The sequence below is a fragment of the Lampetra planeri genome, chromosome 4, assembly GCF_965212315.1.
Source record: "Lampetra planeri chromosome 4, kcLamPlan1.2.h2, whole genome shotgun sequence".
NCBI lineage: Eukaryota > Metazoa > Chordata > Hyperoartia > Petromyzontiformes > Petromyzontidae > Lampetra > Lampetra planeri.
This window is the reverse complement of record NC_136110.1, coordinates 4,369,687-4,390,667: the sequence shown is the minus strand read 5'-3', so window position 1 is coordinate 4,390,667 and position 20,981 is coordinate 4,369,687. Positions and strand designations below refer to the sequence as shown.

The 20,981-nt window shown below is 48.2% G+C and overlaps 1 protein-coding gene across 3 annotated transcripts in view; it reads left to right on the top strand.

Annotated features, from left to right (window-relative positions):
• The window catches only part of LOC144717595 (receptor-type tyrosine-protein phosphatase alpha-like), a 99,512-nt gene that overhangs the window by 64,168 nt on the left and 14,363 nt on the right, over positions 1-20,981 (top strand). For all 3 annotated transcript variants that reach the window (XM_078593085.1, XM_078593086.1, XM_078593087.1), the window contains 9 exons: positions 4,750-4,826; positions 9,094-9,230; positions 11,299-11,389; positions 13,197-13,273; positions 14,021-14,057; positions 15,977-16,074; positions 17,155-17,274; positions 17,883-18,049; positions 19,962-20,097. In XM_078593085.1, coding sequence (XP_078449211.1) covers positions 4,750-4,826; positions 9,094-9,230; positions 11,299-11,389; positions 13,197-13,273; positions 14,021-14,057; positions 15,977-16,074; positions 17,155-17,274; positions 17,883-18,049; positions 19,962-20,097 — 940 coding nt within the window. The remainder of the gene's footprint in view (positions 1-4,749; positions 4,827-9,093; positions 9,231-11,298; positions 11,390-13,196; positions 13,274-14,020; positions 14,058-15,976; positions 16,075-17,154; positions 17,275-17,882; positions 18,050-19,961; positions 20,098-20,981) is intronic.

Sequence of the window (20,981 nt, the reverse complement as noted above, 5' to 3'; positions counted from 1 at the left end):
TGTGTCGTCTCTGTGTGTGTCATCTGTGTGTGTCGTCTGTGTGTGTGTCATCTGTGTGTGTGTCGTCTGTGTGTGTGTGTCATCTATGTGTGTGTGTGTCGTCTGTGTGTGTGTGTCGTCTGTGTGTGTGTGTGTCATCTATGTGTGTGTGTCGTCTGTGTGTGTCATCTGTGTGTGTGTGTCGTTTGTGTGTGTGTCATCTATGTGTGTGTGTCGTCTCTGTGTGTCATCTGTGTGTGTGTCATCTATGTGTGTGTGTCGTCTCTGTGTGTGTCGTCTGTGTGTGTGTCATCTGTGTGGGTGTGTCATCTATGTGTGTGTGTGTCGTCTGTGTGTGTGTCATCTGTGTGTGTGTCGTCTCTGTGTGTCATCTGTGTGTGTGTGTCGTCTCTGTGTGTCATCTGTGTGTGTGTGTCATCTATGTGTGTGTGTCATCTATGTGTGTGTGTGTCGTCTGTGTGTGTGTGTCATCTGTGTGTGTGTCATCTGTGTGTGTGTGTCGTCTCTGTGTGTCACCTGTGTGTGTGTGTCATCTATATGTGTGTGTCGTCTCTGTGTGTCATCTGTGTGTGTGTCGTCTCTGTGTGTCATCTGTGTGTGTGTGTCATCTATGTGTGTGTGTGTCGTCTGTGTGTGTGTGTCATCTGTGTGTGTGACATCTGTGTGTGTGTGTCGTCTCTGTGTGTCATCTGTGTGTGTGTGTGTCATCTATGTGTGTGTGTGTCATCTGTGTGTGTGTGTCATCTGTGTGTGTGTCGTCTCTGTGTGTGTCATCTGTGTGTGTGTCCTCTGTGTGTGTCATCTGTGTGTGTGTCGTCTGTGTGTGTGTCATCTGTGTGTGTGTGTCGTCTGTGTGTGTGTCATCTATGTGTGTGTGTCGTCTGTGTGTGTGTCATCTGTGTGGGTGTGTCGTCTGTGTGTGTGTCATCTGTGTGTGTGTCATCTGTGTGTGTGTCGTCTGTGTCGTCTCTGTGTGTGTCATCTGTGTGTGTCGTCTGTGTGTGTGTCATCTGTGTGTGTGTCGTCTGTGTGTGTGTGTCATCTATGTGTGTGTGTCGTCTGTGTGTGTGTGTCGTCTGTGTGTGTGTGTCATCTATGTGTGTGTGTCGTCTGTGTGTGTCATCTGTGTGTGTGTGTCGTTTGTGTGTGTGTCATCTATGTGTGTGTGTCGTCTCTGTGTGTCATCTGTGTGTGTGTCATCTATGTGTGTGTGTCGTCTCTGTGTGTGTCGTCTGTGTGTGTGTCATCTGTGTGGGTGTGTCATCTATGTGTGTGTGTGTCGTCTGTGTGTGTGTCATCTGTGTGTGTGTCGTCTCTGTGTGTCATCTGTGTGTGTGTCGTCTCTGTGTGTCATCTGTGTGTGTGTGTCGTCTCTGTGTGTCATCTGTGTGTGTGTGTCATCTATGTGTGTGTGTCATCTATGTGTGTGTGTCGTCTGTGTGTGTGTGTCATCTGTGTGTGTGTCATCTGTGTGTGTGTGTCGTCTCTGTGTGTCATCTGTGTGTGTGTGTCATCTATGTGTGTGTGTCGTCTCTGTGTGTCATCTGTGTGTGTGTCGTCTCTGTGTGTCATCTGTGTGTGTGTGTCATCTATGTGTGTGTGTGTCGTCTGTGTGTGTGTGTCATCTGTGTGTGTGACATCTGTGTGTGTGTGTCGTCTCTGTGTGTCATCTGTGTGTGTGTGTCATCTATGTGTGCGTGTGTCATCTGTGTGTGTGTGTCATCTGTGTGTGTGTCGTCTCTGTGTGTGTCATCTGTGTGTGTGTCCTCTGTGTGTGTCATCTGTGTGTGTGTGTGTCGTCTGTGTGTGTGTCATCTGTGTGTGTGTGTCGTCTGTGTGTGTGTCATCTATGTGTGTGTGTGTCGTCTGTGTGTGTGTCATCTGTGTGGGTGTGTCGTCTGTGTGTGTGTCATCTGTGTGTGTGTCATCTGTGTGTGTCATCTGTGTGTGTGTGTCGTTTGTGTGTGTGTCATCTATGTGTGTGTGTCGTCTCTGTGTGTCATCTGTGTGTGTGTCATCTATGTGTGTGTGTCGTCTCTGTGTGTGTCGTCTGTGTGTGTGTCATCTGTGTGGGTGTGTCATCTATGTGTGTGTGTGTCGTCTGTGTGTGTGTCATCTGTGTGTGTGTCGTCTCTGTGTGTCATCTGTGTGTGTGTGTCGTCTCTGTGTGTCATCTGTGTGTGTGTGTCATCTATGTGTGTGTGTCATCTATGTGTGTGTGTGTCGTCTGTGTGTGTGTGTCATCTGTGTGTGTGTCATCTGTGTGTGTGTGTCGTCTCTGTGTGTCACCTGTGTGTGTGTGTCATCTATATGTGTGTGTCGTCTCTGTGTGTCATCTGTGTGTGTGTCGTCTCTGTGTGTCATCTGTGTGTGTGTGTCATCTATGTGTGTGTGTGTCGTCTGTGTGTGTGTGTCATCTGTGTGTGTGACATCTGTGTGTGTGTGTGTCGTCTCTGTGTGTCATCTGTGTGTGTGTGTGTCATCTATGTGTGTGTGTGTCATCTGTGTGTGTGTGTCATCTGTGTGTGTGTCGTCTCTGTGTGTGTCATCTGTGTGTGTGTCCTCTGTGTGTGTCATCTGTGTGTGTGTCGTCTGTGTGTGTGTCATCTGTGTGTGTGTGTCGTCTGTGTGTGTGTCATCTATGTGTGTGTGTCGTCTGTGTGTGTGTCATCTGTGTGGGTGTGTCGTCTGTGTGTGTGTCATCTGTGTGTGTGTGTCATCTGTGTGTGTGTCGTCTGTGTCGTCTCTGTGTGTGTCATCTGTGTGTGTCGTCTGTGTGTGTGTCATCTGTGTGTGTGTCGTCTGTGTGTGTGTGTCATCTATGTGTGTGTGTCGTCTGTGTGTGTGTGTCGTCTGTGTGTGTGTGTCATCTATGTGTGTGTGTCGTCTGTGTGTGTCATCTGTGTGTGTGTGTCGTTTGTGTGTGTGTCATCTATGTGTGTGTGTCGTCTCTGTGTGTCATCTGTGTGTGTGTCATCTATGTGTGTGTGTCGTCTCTGTGTGTGTCGTCTGTGTGTGTGTCATCTGTGTGGGTGTGTCATCTATGTGTGTGTGTGTCGTCTGTGTGTGTGTCATCTGTGTGTGTGTCGTCTCTGTGTGTCATCTGTGTGTGTGTCGTCTCTGTGTGTCATCTGTGTGTGTGTGTCGTCTCTGTGTGTCATCTGTGTGTGTGTGTCATCTATGTGTGTGTGTCATCTATGTGTGTGTGTCGTCTGTGTGTGTGTGTCATCTGTGTGTGTGTCATCTGTGTGTGTGTGTGTCGTCTCTGTGTGTCATCTGTGTGTGTGTGTCATCTATGTGTGTGTGTCGTCTCTGTGTGTCATCTGTGTGTGTGTCGTCTCTGTGTGTCATCTGTGTGTGTGTGTCATCTATGTGTGTGTGTGTCGTCTGTGTGTGTGTGTCATCTGTGTGTGTGACATCTGTGTGTGTGTGTCGTCTCTGTGTGTCATCTGTGTGTGTGTGTCATCTATGTGTGTGTGTGTCATCTGTGTGTGTGTGTCATCTGTGTGTGTGTCGTCTCTGTGTGTGTCATCTGTGTGTGTGTCCTCTGTGTGTGTCATCTGTGTGTGTGTGTCGTCTGTGTGTGTGTCATCTGTGTGTGTGTGTCGTCTGTGTGTGTGTCATCTATGTGTGTGTGTGTCGTCTGTGTGTGTGTCATCTGTGTGGGTGTGTCGTCTGTGTGTGTGTCATCTGTGTGTGTGTCATCTGTGTGTGTCATCTGTGTGTGTGTGTCGTCTGTGTGTGTGTCGTCTATGTGTGTGTGTCGTCTGTGTGTGTGTCATCTGTGTGGGTGTGTCGTCTGTGTGTGTGTCATCTGTGTGTGTGTCATCTGTGTGTGTGTGTCTGTGTGTGTGTCATCTATGTGTGTGTGTCGTCTCTGTGTGTCATCTGTGTGTGTGTCATCTATGTGTGTGTGTGTCGTCTGTGTGTGTGTCATCTGTGTGTGTCGTCTCTGTGTGTGTCATCTGTGTGTGTGTCCTCTGTGTGTGTCATCTGTGTGTGTGTCATCTGTGTGTGTGTCATCTATGTGTGTGTGTCGTCTGTGTGTGTGTCATCTGTGTGTGTGTCATCTATGTGTGTATGTCGTTTGTGTGTTCGTCGTCTGTGTGTCGTCTCTGTGTGTGTCGTCTGTGTATGTTTCGTCTGTGTGTGTGTCGTCTGTGTGTGTCGTCTGTGTGTGTCGTCTGTGTGTGTGTCAGTTGTATGTGTGTCGTCTGTGTGTGTGTCGTCTGTGTGTGTGTGTCATCTGTGTGTGTGTGTCATCTGTGTGTGTGTGTCATCTGTGTGTGTGTGTCATCTGTGTGTGTGTCGTCTCTGTGTGTGTGTCGTCTGTGTGTGTGTCATCTGTGTGTGTGTCGTCTCTGTGTGTGTGTCGTCTGTGTGTGGGTCATCTGTGTGTGTGTGTGCCATCTATGTGTGTGTGTCGTCTGTGTGTGTGTCGTCTGCGCGTGTGTGTGTGTTCCCCGTGTCTCTCGCGTTTAAGCGCTACTAACCCCGGCCACCCGAGTTCGATTCCCGATCGCGGCCACTCAACAACGGTCCCGGGCCTCCCCTAGGTCGGCTCAGCCTCAAACGAGTACCCGGTGCGGCGCGTAAACAAACCCATCGCCAATGGGGGTCGCCTGCATGGGTGCTGCTCGCTAACAGCACTTGCTCCCAGCAGTCTGTTCAGGGATATACGAAGAAGTGGGGGGGGGGGCAGGGAGGTCGTAATCTTTGTCGTTTTGTTGCGAATGGTTTTGCGTGCAGATTTCGGAAGCGTAAACAGGCGTCGCTGAGCTTGGAGGTCGGTGCTCTGCACAATGGACGAGTGGCAGAGGAATCAGGTGAGCTTCTGCTACAATAACCACCACCCCAACCTTCCCTCCTCTTCTCCCCACACGCTTTACCTGAAATCATCACCGTGGGCCATTGTCTGTATGTGCGTTGAACTTCTTTCGCGCCGTACGTAGCCAACCGTGGCTAGTCGGAGGTGCGGGGGATGGACCTACGAACTAAACGCACAAAGCAGCTCCACAGAAACGATTCGGCCTAGGTGATGTGAAACAGTGAAAGTGCATAAGCTCTCCCCAGAGGTCGCAAACGGGTTTTGATTGCTTACCCGTACCCGGCCGCACCAGGGTTGCAAACGGGTACCCGTACCCTACCCGTACCCGGCCGTAGGGTATCGGGTAGGGTACGGGTATCGGGTACCTGATTGCGACCTCTGGGATGAAGCCATGTTGCAGGCGCGGGTGGGTTGATTCTAGGAACTTGATTTGTGAGAAGAGACAAGACGTTGGGAAATGAGTGACAAACGGTGACTCACCAGTGACTCACGGCCTACCCGTACCCGGCCGCACCAGGGCCCGGTACGGGTAGCCGGGTATCGGGTAGGGTACGGGTATCGGGTACCCGGTTGCGACCTCTGGCTCTCCCCCTTCCTGATAGGCCTCCCACGGCTATCCGCTTACGTTACATGCCCGAGATGCCACATGGGCGAGAACCTCTCTTAGCACCGTCTCCACGTTCACCGTTAACTCACGCATGTCTCCCTCCCCCCTACCTCCCTCCAACTCCTTTGGCTGCTACTCCGTTCTTAGTCTCGACCGTCGAGACAAAATGTGCTGTGGGGACAAGCATGAGCTCTCCAAGTTGTCTCTGAAGTTGCGTTCGATCTCTGTTCCATATGGTTCGCTTTCAGTGTTGTCAGTATCATTCGAAGCGTACATCTGCTTCACTGCACACTTTTCTACCCTTTGTACTTTGTATTTACGTACAAGTGGCCTTGATGCAGTTTGTGTACACATGTATGTTGAACTTCTTTTGCACTGTACGTAGCCAAACGTGCTAATCGGATGTATGCTGTACCCATGTTTATAGTTAGCCTGGTAAATATAAAAATGAATGATAGCTTGTGGTTATAATTACATGTTCGGGCTGTTGGTGCACACGGGATATTTATTGAATTAAAAATACATCTGAGGGGTTCTTATTTTCGTCATTAATAAGTTGTTGGGAAAGGTGTGGCACAAGAATGTTTTCATAGCTTAAGGCACAGGCTGTGAACGTGTTCCTTCCGTATCGCGACTTACCCAACCAGTTTTTAATCTTTCTCTCGAGAAAACAAAGGCATATCGGGTTCATCAACGATAGCCGTAAGGTCGTTGCTATTAATGCCATGTGACAAAACAATGATTTGTAGCGAAAAAGTAAAAGGTTCGGGGTGACCGGGCGAGTCTCCGCAGTTAGTGAATGAACATGGGCTCTCATCCTGGTTCAGAACCAGGTTTAATAATCCATGACTAAACCAGCTTCTCAAGTCTATCGTGAGTGGATGGTCTTAGCCCCAATCTGTAATGTTCGCTCAAAAAAGGATGATTAATTTTATACTCGATTTTAATCTTTTTGCTATCTCTTGAGAAATTAAAACATTGCTTTGTCTGCCAGCTTACAAAAAAAAAACATTCTGTGCAACAGGGCAATGTGAGGAAATGAGTCCTCTGTTGAGGATAAAAATCCGTCACTTGAAGGTATATCAGAAGTTGTTGCGTGATATCACCTTTTAAGGGCTGTCCTCTGACACCGGGAGTTTTGATTGGATACTTGATAGACGTGTATTATAATGGCACAATCAGAATACAACTTGTAAACAACCAGTGTGAGGCAGGATGTGGAACGGGTGAGGCACCATTTTTTAAAAGGGCCTTAAATAACTGGCCACAAAAAAGTAGTCCATTACAATTATTCTTCTTCGACTGATCAATAAAAAACAAATTGATGAAGCGTTACAACTCTGTCAACACAGGCAGTGTAGAGCTCAGAGCGAAGCATGCTGATGGTTCAGTTCACCCAGACGTTTGGTGCATCTTGTCAGGAAACCTACCCTCAAATGCTGTGCTCTAAAAACAATTATGACGAGTCCATCTCTTTCTGGAAATGCGAGGGCAATTCCGAGCAGAGTGTGCCCTCAACATTACCAGATAATTTCATGTGCCCTCAGAATAATTCAGCGTTACCTCGAAATAACTGCACAACGGACATAGCGACTGTACAAAACCTCAATTAATTTCCATTCCATAATTTCCATTTACAGCTTGAAGTGTAACTTATATTTATTTAATATAACGATACTATGATTTAAACGAATTACCAGAAAGGGAAAAAAAATAACACCACTGAATCCACCACTTCTTCTTTCGAACAGCGTGTTAAAAAAAAGACAAGCAACAGGCTAGATTTGTATGTTTCATTTTGTAAGTCATTCTACCGCATCCGGGGCGATAGTTGAGATCTGCTTGTTCCACCAAGTTACACGTGATTGTATTGGGCAGTCATCCGTGATATGCCTGATGGTGTGAGCCTTACCGCTTGTATTGAGGAACTGTCCACAACTTCCTTGTTCCACCATTGGAACCTCATTTGCCAGTAAAAATATGATAATTGTTTTTTTACCCTTCTATCTGGCAACAAAACTGACACCTTTTTACAAGGAGTCATGTTTGCATAGACCACAATACCTGCAGTCATAATGCAAAAAAAAAACATGACTCTGATAATGTGCACTGTCCTTGAAGTTGATTGGTCCACACCCGAGACAGCTTTCCTTAGAGCCTAGTCTCACATGGGTTGGACCAGATGACGCCAAAAGGCGCACAACTCAAAGACAATGCACCATCAGAGTATGAGAGCTCGGGGTAAGCATTTACACCATTGGAACCTCATTTGCCAGTAAAAATATGATAATTGTTTTTTTACCCTTCTATCTGGCAACAAAACTGACACCTTTTTACAAGGAGTCATGTTTGCATAGACCACAATACCTGCAGTCATAATGCAAACAAAATAAAGGTGTCAGTTTTGTTGCCAGATAGAAGGGTAAAAAAACAATGATCAACTTCCTTGTTGTTGTTGGGACATGGTTTGAGAGCCCGGTCCCAACTGTCGTCAGGGCAGAAAGAAACCATGCTGTTCCTTCGTCGGGGTCTTTAGTGACGTTCTTGTTTGGGACAACGCTGCTTTTCCCCGTCCCGCGCCATTGGTTGGCGGGGTCCTTTTCTGACAGAGGAGACGAGACACGTGTGACCAAAGTGGACGCCTCGATTTGAGACATGGGACGGTGGGGATTGGATGTCGGGCTGAAATCGCTGAAAATCGCTAACGAATTCTGAAAAGGCACAATCCAACGTAACAGTAGTTTTTGTATAGTACAGTACTACACTGGAACTGCTTGGCATGAGCATCGCTTGGGCATGCTGTTCGGTTTTGAAGATTTTTGGGAGTGTGATTTTCTTGTTCTCTAAATAAAATTCAGCTTTCAGGGGGTTCCCAAAAGTACATTACATGCGGGAACAAAGTATAGTCGTCCGCGTTATTTGTGACCACGCACTGTTATTGTATTGTGGGTAGGTGTTCGTGGTTGTGCTGTACACGTTTCCGATTTGTTTTCGGGTTTTACCGCATGCTGCTTGGCACGACATCTTGAGATCTCACTCAAGGTGCTGCGACTGAATTGAGTTCCTGGACAAGCTCCCAGCACGTGGCCCGGAACCTCGGGGCATGATGCCGAACAACATGCCGTTTGAACCCCAAAACACATCGCAAGAGCTGCAATGCAATTGCATTGGGATGAGGTCATTCTACGCTTTCGCAAGCATTTGCTCCATGGGCATAGCGGAACAACATCCATAATTCAGGGTTGATGGATCATACGTTGTTTTTTTGTGGATTGGCCAATCACCACAATGCAGTCTCTTCCTGAAAAGACATCTTGAGAACTCAGCGATGTTTTCCCTTGATTAATAATTAAATGTTGTCGGCAGCCTGCAATTTCCCACTGCTGGACAAAGGTCTCCGCCATTTTTCTTTCATTCCCCCCTTTCCTTCGTTCTTGTCCAGTCGTTGCCTCTGGACTCGTTGATTCCGTCTCTCCATCCCGTCCGCCATCATCCCTCCGCTGCTTTCCATCGTTTTCTCTCGGCCACCCACACCGCGTATCTTGTCCGTCATCGCTCATCGGTTGTTTCTCACGATGCGGGCCGGTCCATTTCCACTCGAGTTTAAATAAATGACACGGGCAAGCGATTCTCCTTCACCCCCCGTCCTCCCCGACAGAGTTCACGAGCACGCCGCTGCTGGCACGCGTGCCCAGCACGGGACGGCAGTTCCCTCCCGTGCCCGTCGGCCGGCTCGAGGAGGACCTTATCCGGCGCTCGGCCGACGAGTGCAAGCTTTTCCGCGACGAGTTCAACGTGAGTCGCACACCGCAATGGAATGCCAGCCATGCACCGTACTCCACTAACACAGATTCGTGCAGCACTGTCTTACCAGAGTCCTGCACCTCACTCTCCTGCCAGAGACTCGCACAACACTCCAGTGCCAGACACTCGCACAACACGCTCCTGTCTGCGAAGGACGATTTGTCAATGTCAAGTGAAATACAGTACCAGCTTAGGCAATTTAGAGCCTTTTTGCTAATCCACTGCTGGATGAGGACGTGTCCACACAGTGTCAGATGTAGGAGTCGTCTGACCATGGATCAACCCCCGCTGGTCAGTGTGGATTGGTAAAGGGGGCCCAGGACCGGTTCAGATTTCACTTGCAACTTATGTTAGCAGTGGCCCGGTATTGAAATTAAGTTGGTCAAAACGCGAAGAAAAAACACCTGATTGAGCGAGAATGTAATTTCTCAAAATATGGAATGAAAGTTTGAAAACTGAAATTTAAAAACATCTTCCAGCCGACGTCGAAATGGACTCGGATGTCTAACTGCTCAGGTTTTCACACCAGGTGGAGTGAAGTGGGAACTGCTTGGACTCATTCATGGAGCTCCAGAGAAGGGGCCCAGGGAAGAGCTATCTTCTTGGTTCTTTCGGTAAAGTCACGTAGAAGGGAAATAATAAAATAATAAAAATAAAACATAATAAAATAATTCTCACGACGTTTCGGCCACAACGCAAGCAGCCGTCCTCAGGTGGAGAACAGGTCTGTCGAGAAGACAGAGCTATCTTCCCTTTTGCTCGTGCCACACAGATGTAGTTGTCGTTGTGTGATTCATACCCCTTTGTCAATCCCACGTCTGATTTGTCCCCGCACCTCCGATTAGCACGGTTGGCTACGTTCCAGTGCGAAAAAGTTTCACGTACATGCAGAGACTGCCGGATCAAGGGTTCCCCACGCAGTGCCGGTCATTGGAGTTATTCGACTAGACTTCGCCATGCGGGGGCTCAGTGCAGTTTGGCGAAGGAGAGAGGACCAGAACCAGTTAATACGTATCGCTCAAAGCTGATTTTAGCCGTGGCCAAGAATTTAACTTCTTGTCCACCGGGTTCACACCGCAGTGCCCGAACCACTGTGACATCTTCACCCATTACCAGGGGGTGCTGCGTGATAACTAACACAACAATCATCATATACAAACACCACATACATTGTATACACGTAAATATAAATTCGCCAAGTTTACCATTAATGCTGCCTCATAATATCGAGCTTTTGCCGGTGTAGCTCCCATGCTTTGGAACTTATTGCCTTTGCTAATAAGACGATCGGAATCGTCAGCAATGTTTAAGTCTGTCTTCGAAACTCGCGTATGTGACCCCTAGTTATGGACGTTTACCCAGATTCTGTTTATTTCCTGCTTTCCATACATGGCGCATTGAGGTTCTACGGATGAAATGCACCTTACAAATGTAAATTATTATAAAAAAAAAAACTTCATACTTACTTGCTCATTATCAACAGAATAATCGCCTTTTGCCCATATGTGTCTTTCCAAAAAAGATTAACTTCACAACTCCCCCTTTTCCCTGTCCTATGGGCTTCCATACCGCCCCCCCCCCCCCACCAATATATTGACCCAGCGGCCACCTCTGTGTAGAAACTTTAATTTAAATCATGTTTCATGTGTTTTTATACTTTGTCACAGTGGTAGAGGTTTTCATCAAAGTTCGTGGACAACTTTGTCTAAACGGTCAATAAATGTCCCATAATGTGCAACGCTTCATTTCACGTTGTACTCTGTCACAGTGGCATGGTTGTCACCAAAGTAAACTGCAAATGTATGTGTACAGGGTTGATGGATCATACGTTGTAGATTTGTGGACTGGCCAATCCACCCCAATGCAGAACCCTCCTGAAAACACATCTTGAGACAGGGTGATGGTTTCCTCGGTGAAGAATTAAATATTTTCCCCACTGCTTGGGAAAAGACATCTCATCCCATTTTCTTTCATTCCCTCCTTTCCGTTCGTTGTCCAGTCGTGACCTCTGAGCTCCTTGGTTTGGTGACGATTTACATTTCACTTTTTTCTTTTTCAGGGGCTGCCCAGCGAGCATCCCCAGCTCATGTGCGATGCCGCGAGCCAGGAGGAAAACAAGGACAAGAACCGCTACATCAACATCCTGCCGTGTGCGTTCCTCATCCCGCCACGCGCGTGCCCCGCTCCGCGTCCGTCTCGTCAACATAAAAGTCGTATCAAACGGCGCACATTGGCGCTCGCTGCGATAAATAAACCGCGCGCCGTTTCAAAGGTGGTTTTGATAAATATTGCACCCTTCCTGCCCTCGGCGGTCATTACGCGCAAGGCTTTTGCTCTCGCGAGCATTCTTGTTCCCACTCACTTCGAGCGTCGTTCTCCGTGTGCCCTTTCAAATTTGTTTAAGATCAGCACGTGTTGCTGTTGTTTGTTGAGCCGCGCGAGGGTCCATTGATGGTCGAGGTCGCTGTCAGGAGGAAGGAAAATTTGAAATTGTGCTTTTTTTGGGGGAAATTTTAATATCGTCCTCGTGATCGTCAGCCGTGGTCCAATACGCGGCTGAATGAAGGCCCTCCCCAAGCTGCCACCGCCACCTCCCACGATCCTGTGATATAATCCTAAACTCTACCTCTCTGGCCTCTCTCTTACGCCGTGAAGAAGGGCCATTTGACAAAACGTCACCTATTGTTTGCTTTTTTTCCCCTTTTAGGCAGTGTTATAGACAAATGTGAGGTTTTTTGTTTGTTAAATAATATCAATGGTCAAACTCAGAATCCATCCTGTTGGTACCCGGTGTGTCTTTGCAGCCCCGCACCATCGCCCTGCCAACTGACGGCATGTTCGGCGGGCCGCTGGCGGCTATGGTTTTGATATTGTTGGTCATTGGGGATGGTGTGGGGTGGGGGTGGGTGGGTTTTACCACACTTACCACTCTCATCAGCGTGGGTAGATGAAGCGAACGCATTTCGTCTTGCCTTTCGCTGCCCCGAGCGCAGGGTTGGACAATCCAAATAACAATGGGAGGCATTTTTGTTCGAATTTGGTACAAAACTCAGTATTTCAAGTGCCGCAATGCCTATACATCCATCACGTGTCACGAAGTAGTGTGTAACGAGCCGCCGGTTACTGACCCCTGCCCTAGGCAATAGAGCCACTCTCGTCTACAAGGCACTCCAGCCTCTTTGCCATGGCAAGGCAGAAATGTAGTTGTGAGTTAATTTTATACTTTGAGAGTTCGGCTACGATGTTTTATTTTATTTGCTTTTCTTATCGGGATTGCTGACCCGAAGGCCAGCAACAAGCTGCACCATTGAAGCTGAAATGGATAACGGTTGAAACGCTGATGGACTTGAGCGAGATTTACAGGAACTTTGGAAGAGAGTCAATGATGGGAGGAGGGAATTCCAAAGGGGAGCATAATGAGGGAATTAACTGAAAGGAGTGTTGTCACCTGCAGTAGAGTGAGTCAGTGGCTGAGTGCGCTGTGACCTGCAGTGTGGTGAATCATTGAGTGAGTGGGCGAGTCATTGAGTGGGTGGGCGAGTGTGTTGTGACCTGCAGTGTAGTGGTTGAACACTGCTCGGGTGAGGCTAAACAGTCAGCCCGGTGAATCGAGTCCTCAACACGAGTGCAAGAATTGATGAGCGAGGTTCTTGGGAACAATAACAAAGGAAGAGTGACAAAGAGGAAACTGACCGATGCAACGATCTTTTCTCGCAAATGTTGCCACTTGCATTGAACGTTCACTCTTCAAGCATATGGTGCTTTAATGATTAATTAATCACTGAGCCTTAATTTAACCAGAGGGCTTCAGGTCCATTAAACTCTCAGCTAATGAAATCACATTTTCCGTACTCTTTAGTCATACACTGAAGGTCACTGGGCAATTTTTGTTCCAGTACTGGAGTTAATGTGACACTGTTCCCCCCCCCCACCCCCCATCTGTGTTTTTTCCTGCAGATGACCAGTCCAGGGTGCACCTGAGCCCAATGGAATCGGTACCCGGATCCGACTACATAAACGCAAGCTACATAAACGTACGTCGGGAGACTTTGCGCAATGCAAGCACGATGCCGACATCACGCTTCAGATACCAAGAAAGAGTAACGCAAACCCGTACCGATTTGTGCGTTGAATGAGACGCCAGAATGTCAATGGGGTGCTCTTGCCAATAAGATGTTGTACCAGCGGGATTAAGCCGATTCAAAGTGCGCTGGCTGCTTGATAATATTGTGGATGGATGTAAACAAATGCTTTATACTGGTAGGAACCTCTGGTTACACCAGCCCACAGGGGATTATTGTGTTCCTCCGTCGTGCAGGTAGAGGCTGGATGGGGAGGGGAGGGTGGGGATGGGCTGGGTGGGGAGGGTGGGGCTGGGTGGGGAGGGGAGGGGCTGGGTGGGGAGGGTGGGAGAGGGGCTGGGTGGGGAGGTTGGGGCTGGGTGGGGGTTGGGAGGGGTGGGGCTGGGTGGGGAGGGGCTGGTCACCCCGTGGTGCCCTTATAAAACTCAACGTTTAACCTACTCACGCCGGCTTGTGCCCGTCCTCACAGTCGGGCATATTTGCGGAATACACCACGCCGCCGTTGACCCTGGCCATTGACCGAGCAACCCAACGTTCCTACCAGCTCCCTCCGCAGGAATGTGTTACATGTGGAGACAGAACATAGTTCTGTTTGTGCTCCGTCTGCTCTTACCCAAAAATGTGAATGTCGCCGCTGTATAGATGCCAGTCACTGCATTGTTGAACTTTTACACATTTCCATTTTATTTTGTCTTACAGGGATACAGAGAAAAAAACAAGTTCATAGCAGCCCAAGGTAACATTGAGTCACGGGGCATCTAATTAAAACGTGTGACATTTTGAGTACTGGATTAAATATAGTAGCATTGTATGCAGTTTTAGGAGAGACACACCCAGGGTTGAGTGGGCTTCAATAATACGACTGTCACAATAATAGAATAAATGTATTTACAAAAACTGGTGGTAAAAACATTCCGTGTAGGTTGTGCAGAGTCTTTTTTTAACACTTAAATTTACGTGGGTAATCGTTAGTACAAGGATATTGTGGCCTTTTTTTGTTTGTTTTACTTGGGTACAGCGATGTGCACCAATTTGCACTGCAATTCAGAAATAACAAAAATATTCGCCTTTCTTGAAAAGGGAGAGATGATTTATAAAATAGTGCGGTAGTGTTGGACGTACTCAGACGGACCGACTCGTTTTACTCATTCTGGTGGGGACGGTGACATTTTTTCAGTTTTGTGTACCGCACGTGGCAAACCATTGAGTTACCCCATAAATTAGCCAAAGTTTAGAACACGGTAGCCGATTGCTGTCAAAATTAGAGAATGTCTTATGATGAATTTATAAAGTGATGACTGTGAGCTTGCCCAACCGATAGAACAGCCCTGTCGTAATACTCACACCTAAGCACCACCTATCACGACATTCATGTGCGGGTGGGGCACTGCAAAAATTCCCACGCGGGTGTGGTGCCACATGGGAGAATAGCGATGTTGCGTTTTTTAATATCCGTACGTGAATTTGTCCTTCGATCGCACCTCCGAGTAGTGCGGTTGGCTACGTACAGTGTGAGAGAAGTTCAACATACATGTCTGCTCCACAGTCCTTCACTTCCTTGTTCACTACTCCCAACCGCCTCTTTCTATCTAGGCCTGCCTCTAGGCCTCTGCCATGGTGCTTCTAAGTCCCATTGCCTTCCTTCCGATGTGGTTATTCATTCTCTTACGACATGTCCCCCCCTAGCCACTCGAGTCGACCTTTCTTCCTGCTTGTCTGAGATGGGCCCCACCAACTCTTGCCGATTTGCTCTCTTCATTTCCGACCCAGCCTTGTGGTTCGTGAGGTTAATCTCGCCATTCGGTGATGCATTGCTGTGGTGCACTTCTGCTCTCTCGCTCGCTCTCTCTCTCTCGAGACGTTCCTGCTGAAACGGATACAAACGAATGTTCATCTACAGAACTGCTCATCAAGGCACAGTCGCAATGCCCTCTAGGCTGCCTGCGCCATCTAGCGGCACGATCATGCACGCGCATCTCGGTTTTCAGCCTTTTCAGCGCAGCACAACCCACCCCCCCCCCCCCGAGCGTTCCTCGTGGTTATTGCTGTTGCCCCCATTTCATGTGCGGCACACGTGTTGTACATACGCAGCCCTTTTTGTCTATCCGCTGCTGGATGAAGGCTTCCCGAAGCTGCGTGGATCGTGCGGGCTAATTTCACGTGTAGCCTATTGCCCATTAAAACTCACTGCATGCAAAAAAATAGCATTTCTTGACAAGAATATGAATGATGTGAAAATGCTTTGTCCTGTTTGAAAGTAGGATATGGCTTTAGAAGGACGGGTGCATGTTTACCCGTACTGCTGTATTGATTGCCTATTGCGATTTTTATTTAATAGCACCTAGGTGGCACTTATAATTTTTTGTTTATATTTTGAAACCCGGTAAGACAGGTCAACTGTGGAATGATACACGACAATACCGTATTTTAACAGTGGAATTGTTATTGTATGTAAAAGTTAAGAACATATGTTGTGTAAACTTTGCATTGTGACTTCATGAATGCATCCAACAGTTTGACCTCCGTTATTGTATAGATAGATGAAACATGTGCACTTGGAAGAGATTCACTAATCCGTGTCGGTTACGGATGTGAACTTTTAAATGCCACGTTCCATGCCTCACTTCACCAGCGATTACCCCCTTTTGCTCACAGGTCCGAAGGAGGAGACGATAAATGATTTCTGGAGGATGATCTGGGAGCAGAACACTTCCACCATCGTCATGGTCACCAATCTGCAAGAGAGGAAAGAGGTAGCATGGCAGGGGATAAAGGGGTGTCGAACATTGAACCAGCAGCGCTGACGTCCTGGGTTCACAACACAAGTTTCTACTTTACATCACCTAGATCAGTGGTTCTCAACCGGGGGTGTATGTGGCAGAGGTCGCAAACGGGTTTTGATTCCTTACCCGTACCCGGCCGCACCAGGGTCGCAAATGGGTACCCGTACCCTGCCCGATACCCGGCTACCCGTACCCGGCCAGGTATCGGGTAGGGTACGGGTACGGGTACCCGATTGCGACCTCTGGGATGAAGCCATGTTGCAGGCGTGGGTGGGTTGATTCTAGGAACTTGAATTGTGAGAAGAGACAAGACGTTGGGAAATGAGTGACAAATGGTTACTCACCAGTGACTCACGGTCTACCCGTAACCGTACCCGGCCGCACCAGGGTCACAAACGGGTACCCGGCCGGGTACGGGTAGCCGGGTATCGGGTAGGATACGAGTATCAGGTACCCGATTGCGACCTCTGGTGTGTGGACCACCGGGGAGTACACCTGGCAATGTCCCAGGGGATACGTGAGGTGATTTATTAATGTGATATTATATCGTACACGGGTCATTGGTGAATAATCACGCATGAATCTGCCAATGTAAAATGACTACGGTGACATTTTAATCCATATGGTAACCTAGAGCGACATAAAAGACCTTTATAAACGCACTGATCGTAAACAACGTTGTTTCCTAGCGTAACCGGTGAGCGCGAACAAATTACGTCACGCGTGCAGAGCGTGCGTTGAATTTGTTTTCATTCGCTTGAAGTTGTTAGCTAGTTAGGATAGCTCACAAAATTAACAATTGGTTGCAATATTGATGTTCATTATTCATACATTAATTTATCAGAACCACGTTGGGTCAGGCAAGGCGGATACTTGGTTGAAACAAAGTTCAACGAGGGGTACAGTAGCCAAAAAAAAGGTTGGCGAACCACTGACCTAGTTACTATATATTACTTTAACTTGATTAATGTGTTTAGTGTTTATAAAATACACATTCTCATGTCTGGCTTTCCTCACCTCTCGCCCTGGCTCCCGATTCGTGCGACTCAGACCAAGTGTTCCCAGTACTGGCCCGACAAGGGCTGTTGGACGTATGGCTCCGTGCGGGTCTCCGTGGAGGACATCACCGTCCTTGTGGACTACACTATCCGCAAGTTCTGCGTACAGCTGGTGAGGCCAACAGACGTGTCGTTAAAAGGTGGAGCCCTGTAATCACACAGCAGGTCGTGGGTTCGATGCCGACCCTGACGCCTCGACATTTGGAGTTTGCGTGTCTCTCTCTCCCCATGGTCGCGTGGATTTTTCTCCGGGTCCTCCGGTTTTTCCTTCCACAAACATGCGTCTCGAGTATTTGGCTGCTATAAATTTCCACATAAGCCACTTCGTTGAGCTATCATTTGCAGTCAGACCTATATCGCTTAGTGGGCCTTACCTGGTAAAAACAAAAAAAAATGTTTAGATGCTAAGAATTAAATCGCCAAATCACAATGTAGGATCTATCATGTTAGTGGTTGCATTTCAACCACTTAATAATTATATATATTGTTGGAAGTCCTCAAAATTCAAGGCTGAAGCTACGCTAATTCGGCGCTTACCTGGTAAAAAAAAATGTTTAGATGCTAAGAATTAAATCGCCAAATCACACTGTAGAATCCATCATGTTAGTGGTCGCATTTCAACCACTTAAACAATAATGATATATATTGTTGGAAGTCCTCAAAATCCAAGGCTGCAGCCCCCCTAAAATCCCGGCTACGCTAATTCGGCGCTGCCCGCAGGTCGGGGAGGGGCCGGGTAAACACCAAGCGCGCCTGGTCACCCAGTTCCACTTCACCAGCTGGCCGGACTTCGGGGTGCCCTTCACGCCCATCGGCATGCTCAAGTTCCTGAAGAAGGTCAAGACCTCCAACCCCTCTTACTCGGGACCCATTGTGGTACACTGCAGGTGAGACCCCCCCCCCCCCCCCCCCGTTTTAACGTCTCAAATCTATCCGAAACGTTTTCGATTTAAAGCTTTCGTGACTGCAGGGATTCATCTTCTTGGTTCTTTCGGTAAAGTCACATAGAAGGGAAATAATAAAATAATAATAAATTAAACATAATAAAATAATTCTCACGACTTATCGGCCACAATGCAAGCAGCCGTCCTCAGGTGAAGACCGGGTCTGTCGGGGAGACAGCGTCTGAATGAAACACCACCACGCTTGGAGCGTCTATTTAAGCTGGGTTGGAAGGTGGTCATCCATCCTCGTGTTCGCCAGGCTCAGTCCTGCATTGCTCTTCATACTTGACGAGATGGGGCACGTTCGGGGCGATGAGGTCGTAGGCGACCCTAATGTAGGTAACGCACGATTTATCCAAGGGGAGGGGTGGTCTGAGAGAAAGAAAAAAAACGCGGAAAATGCAAATCGTATGTAAATTAGGAGGATGAAAATTCAAACGAGAGTTTCCTGTGCTTTACAAGATGAACTTTTGCCCGAGGGAAAGGGCTGCAGTCATTTCCACTCTGCAAGAAAGGCAGAGGGTGAACTCCAGGGCAGGGCATTTGGGCATCCAATCTTTCAGAGGCTGCGTCAATTAAATCTTTGCATCGCAGGAATACGAGTTTCAATATCGTTCAAAATGTCCACGCGGAACTTGCTGATGAGGATAATTTATTTAGCACTTAAAAATAATCAATACCATCTTAAGAAAACAAAAGTGCCCATTTGCACAACTCTTGTCGTCGCTCCAGGCACATGATCCTTAATGCTTTGTAAAGCTTTGTAAAACCACCATTGCTCACTCACGTATGTTATATAGCTCTGTTATTCAATTTGCTAATTCGCATTGACTTCACAATGCTTAAGTTCGTTCGCCTCTGGGGGCTTCCATTCCATAGAATAAGGTATTTGTCACAGAGGCAAGGCACAGGGTAAGCAACTTGGATGTTTACAAACAGCACCTGACAAGAGAGAATTGCAGATGTAATCGGGAAGAGGTGTGCTCAGTGGGGGCACATGTGCAGGATGGAGGCGGATAGGGTCAGCAAATGTGGGTGTCTTTAATAACATGTGGCAGGCAGGAAAGTGGTGTAAATACAATCGGCAGTTCATTGTAAGAGGTGCGGCATGAGTGTAGGGGAGGGGGGGGGGTGACCAAGCCAGGAAGTGGAGTGGCATCCAGAGGGTCAGCAGGTAAGGGGGAAAACCTAAACCAGATGGTTGGATACTTAACCCGGACGGTTAGAGCCGATCTTGGAGGTCACATATCAACTTTGCTGCAGCTGCAAGACAGACATCGCAGAAGGAAGCGGTGGCTGCGGTGACCTCTCGTTGACCTGTTGCAGGCCGGCCGCACTGGCCGAGAAACCGATGGGCACCACATGCTGCGATGTTCATGAATGTTTCGAGTGGTAACGTGGGCACCGCCGTCGGCCAAAAGCATTTTCTGCACTGCCGAAAGCCATCTGTGGTATCGGTGGAATAGTGCGGTTCACAATGGCTGTTGTGCAAGGAGTAACGGGGAACCCCTTTCCAATTCTGTCCCCCCCTTCCCCTGCCCCACACTCTTCATAACACAGCGCCTGCCTGGGTCCCGAGTGGTAGTTTTAGCATGTGTATGCTTGCATGTTTGCGTTCACACATGTTCACGTGTGCGGGCGTTCATGTGCGTTGACGTTGTGTGTCCACACGTGTTCACGCCAGTTGCGCGATCACGTGTTAATGCGTGAGCGTGTTCACGTGTGTCAATGTTTGTGTTCATGCGCGTGTTCATGCGCACGTGTGTGTGTGTGTTTCGCCTGTATTCATGCGTGAGTTAATGTGCATGACGTTAAGTGCGCGCGTTCACGTGTGTTCGTGCGTTTGTGCGTGCAGCGCGGGAGTCGGCCGGACGGGAACGTTCATCGTCATCGACGCGATGCTGGACATGATCCAGACCGAGCAGCGCGTGGACGTCTTCGGGTTCGTGTCGCGCATCCGCGCCCAGCGCTGCCAGATGGTGCAGACCGACGTGAGTGACCGCGTGTCACGGTTACACGGGCGTGCGGGCGCACACGCGAACGTGAAGCCGCCGCGGTTGTCGGCACGGCGATACAGCGCGTAGACAATAATCACAGGGCAGAAACGACGCTTCGATTCAGAAATTGCAATCGGTTGAGTCTGAAAACTCACGAGACGCGCATTAACCCGCGCGCGTATAAATCGAGGTGTTGAATTGAGTGTTGTTTGTAATGGGTTTATTCCACCGCTGCAGCCACTAGAGGTGTATGCGTGTGTAACTTTTGCAGCACTGTACGTGGCCAAGCGTGCCAATAAGAGGTGTGGGGGAAGAGCGACAAACTAAACACACAAAGCAGTGCGATGATTCACTGCCGTGTTGTAAATCGTAGAATTGCTTGGAAGAGGTTATGTTGTCCCGCCCCTAAAGAATTGGCTTGGCGTGCGTCAAATACAACCGCAATAAGCATCACGGTGCCTCCTTCCATGATTTCACGTCCCTCTCTTGACCGTGCTCAATTCTACAATTTGAATCAAGGCTGCATTTCATAACCATCCAGAACTTCCCCCATGTCAGTCTCCAATAACCTTTCTTGTGCCTGTGTTTCTGAACATGTTGTTCGTCCGCAGTATAGCAAGAGGGCTAAAGTTATTTATAACATCAGGCTTCAAGACAGGCTCAAGAATGTCTCACTCTCGTGGGGCCTGGAATCGTTTTCTAAGCTGCTACTTGGACGGCGATTTTGAGCAATTGGCGTCCAGTAATGTAGAGGTTTCGCGCACAGTGCGTTTACATTTAAACAAGGATTAGAGGCATTTTTTCTGAGAGAACATCTGCAGGAAATAGGTAGCACGTACATATGTTTTTAAAAACGTATCGCAATACTCGGCAAGTTT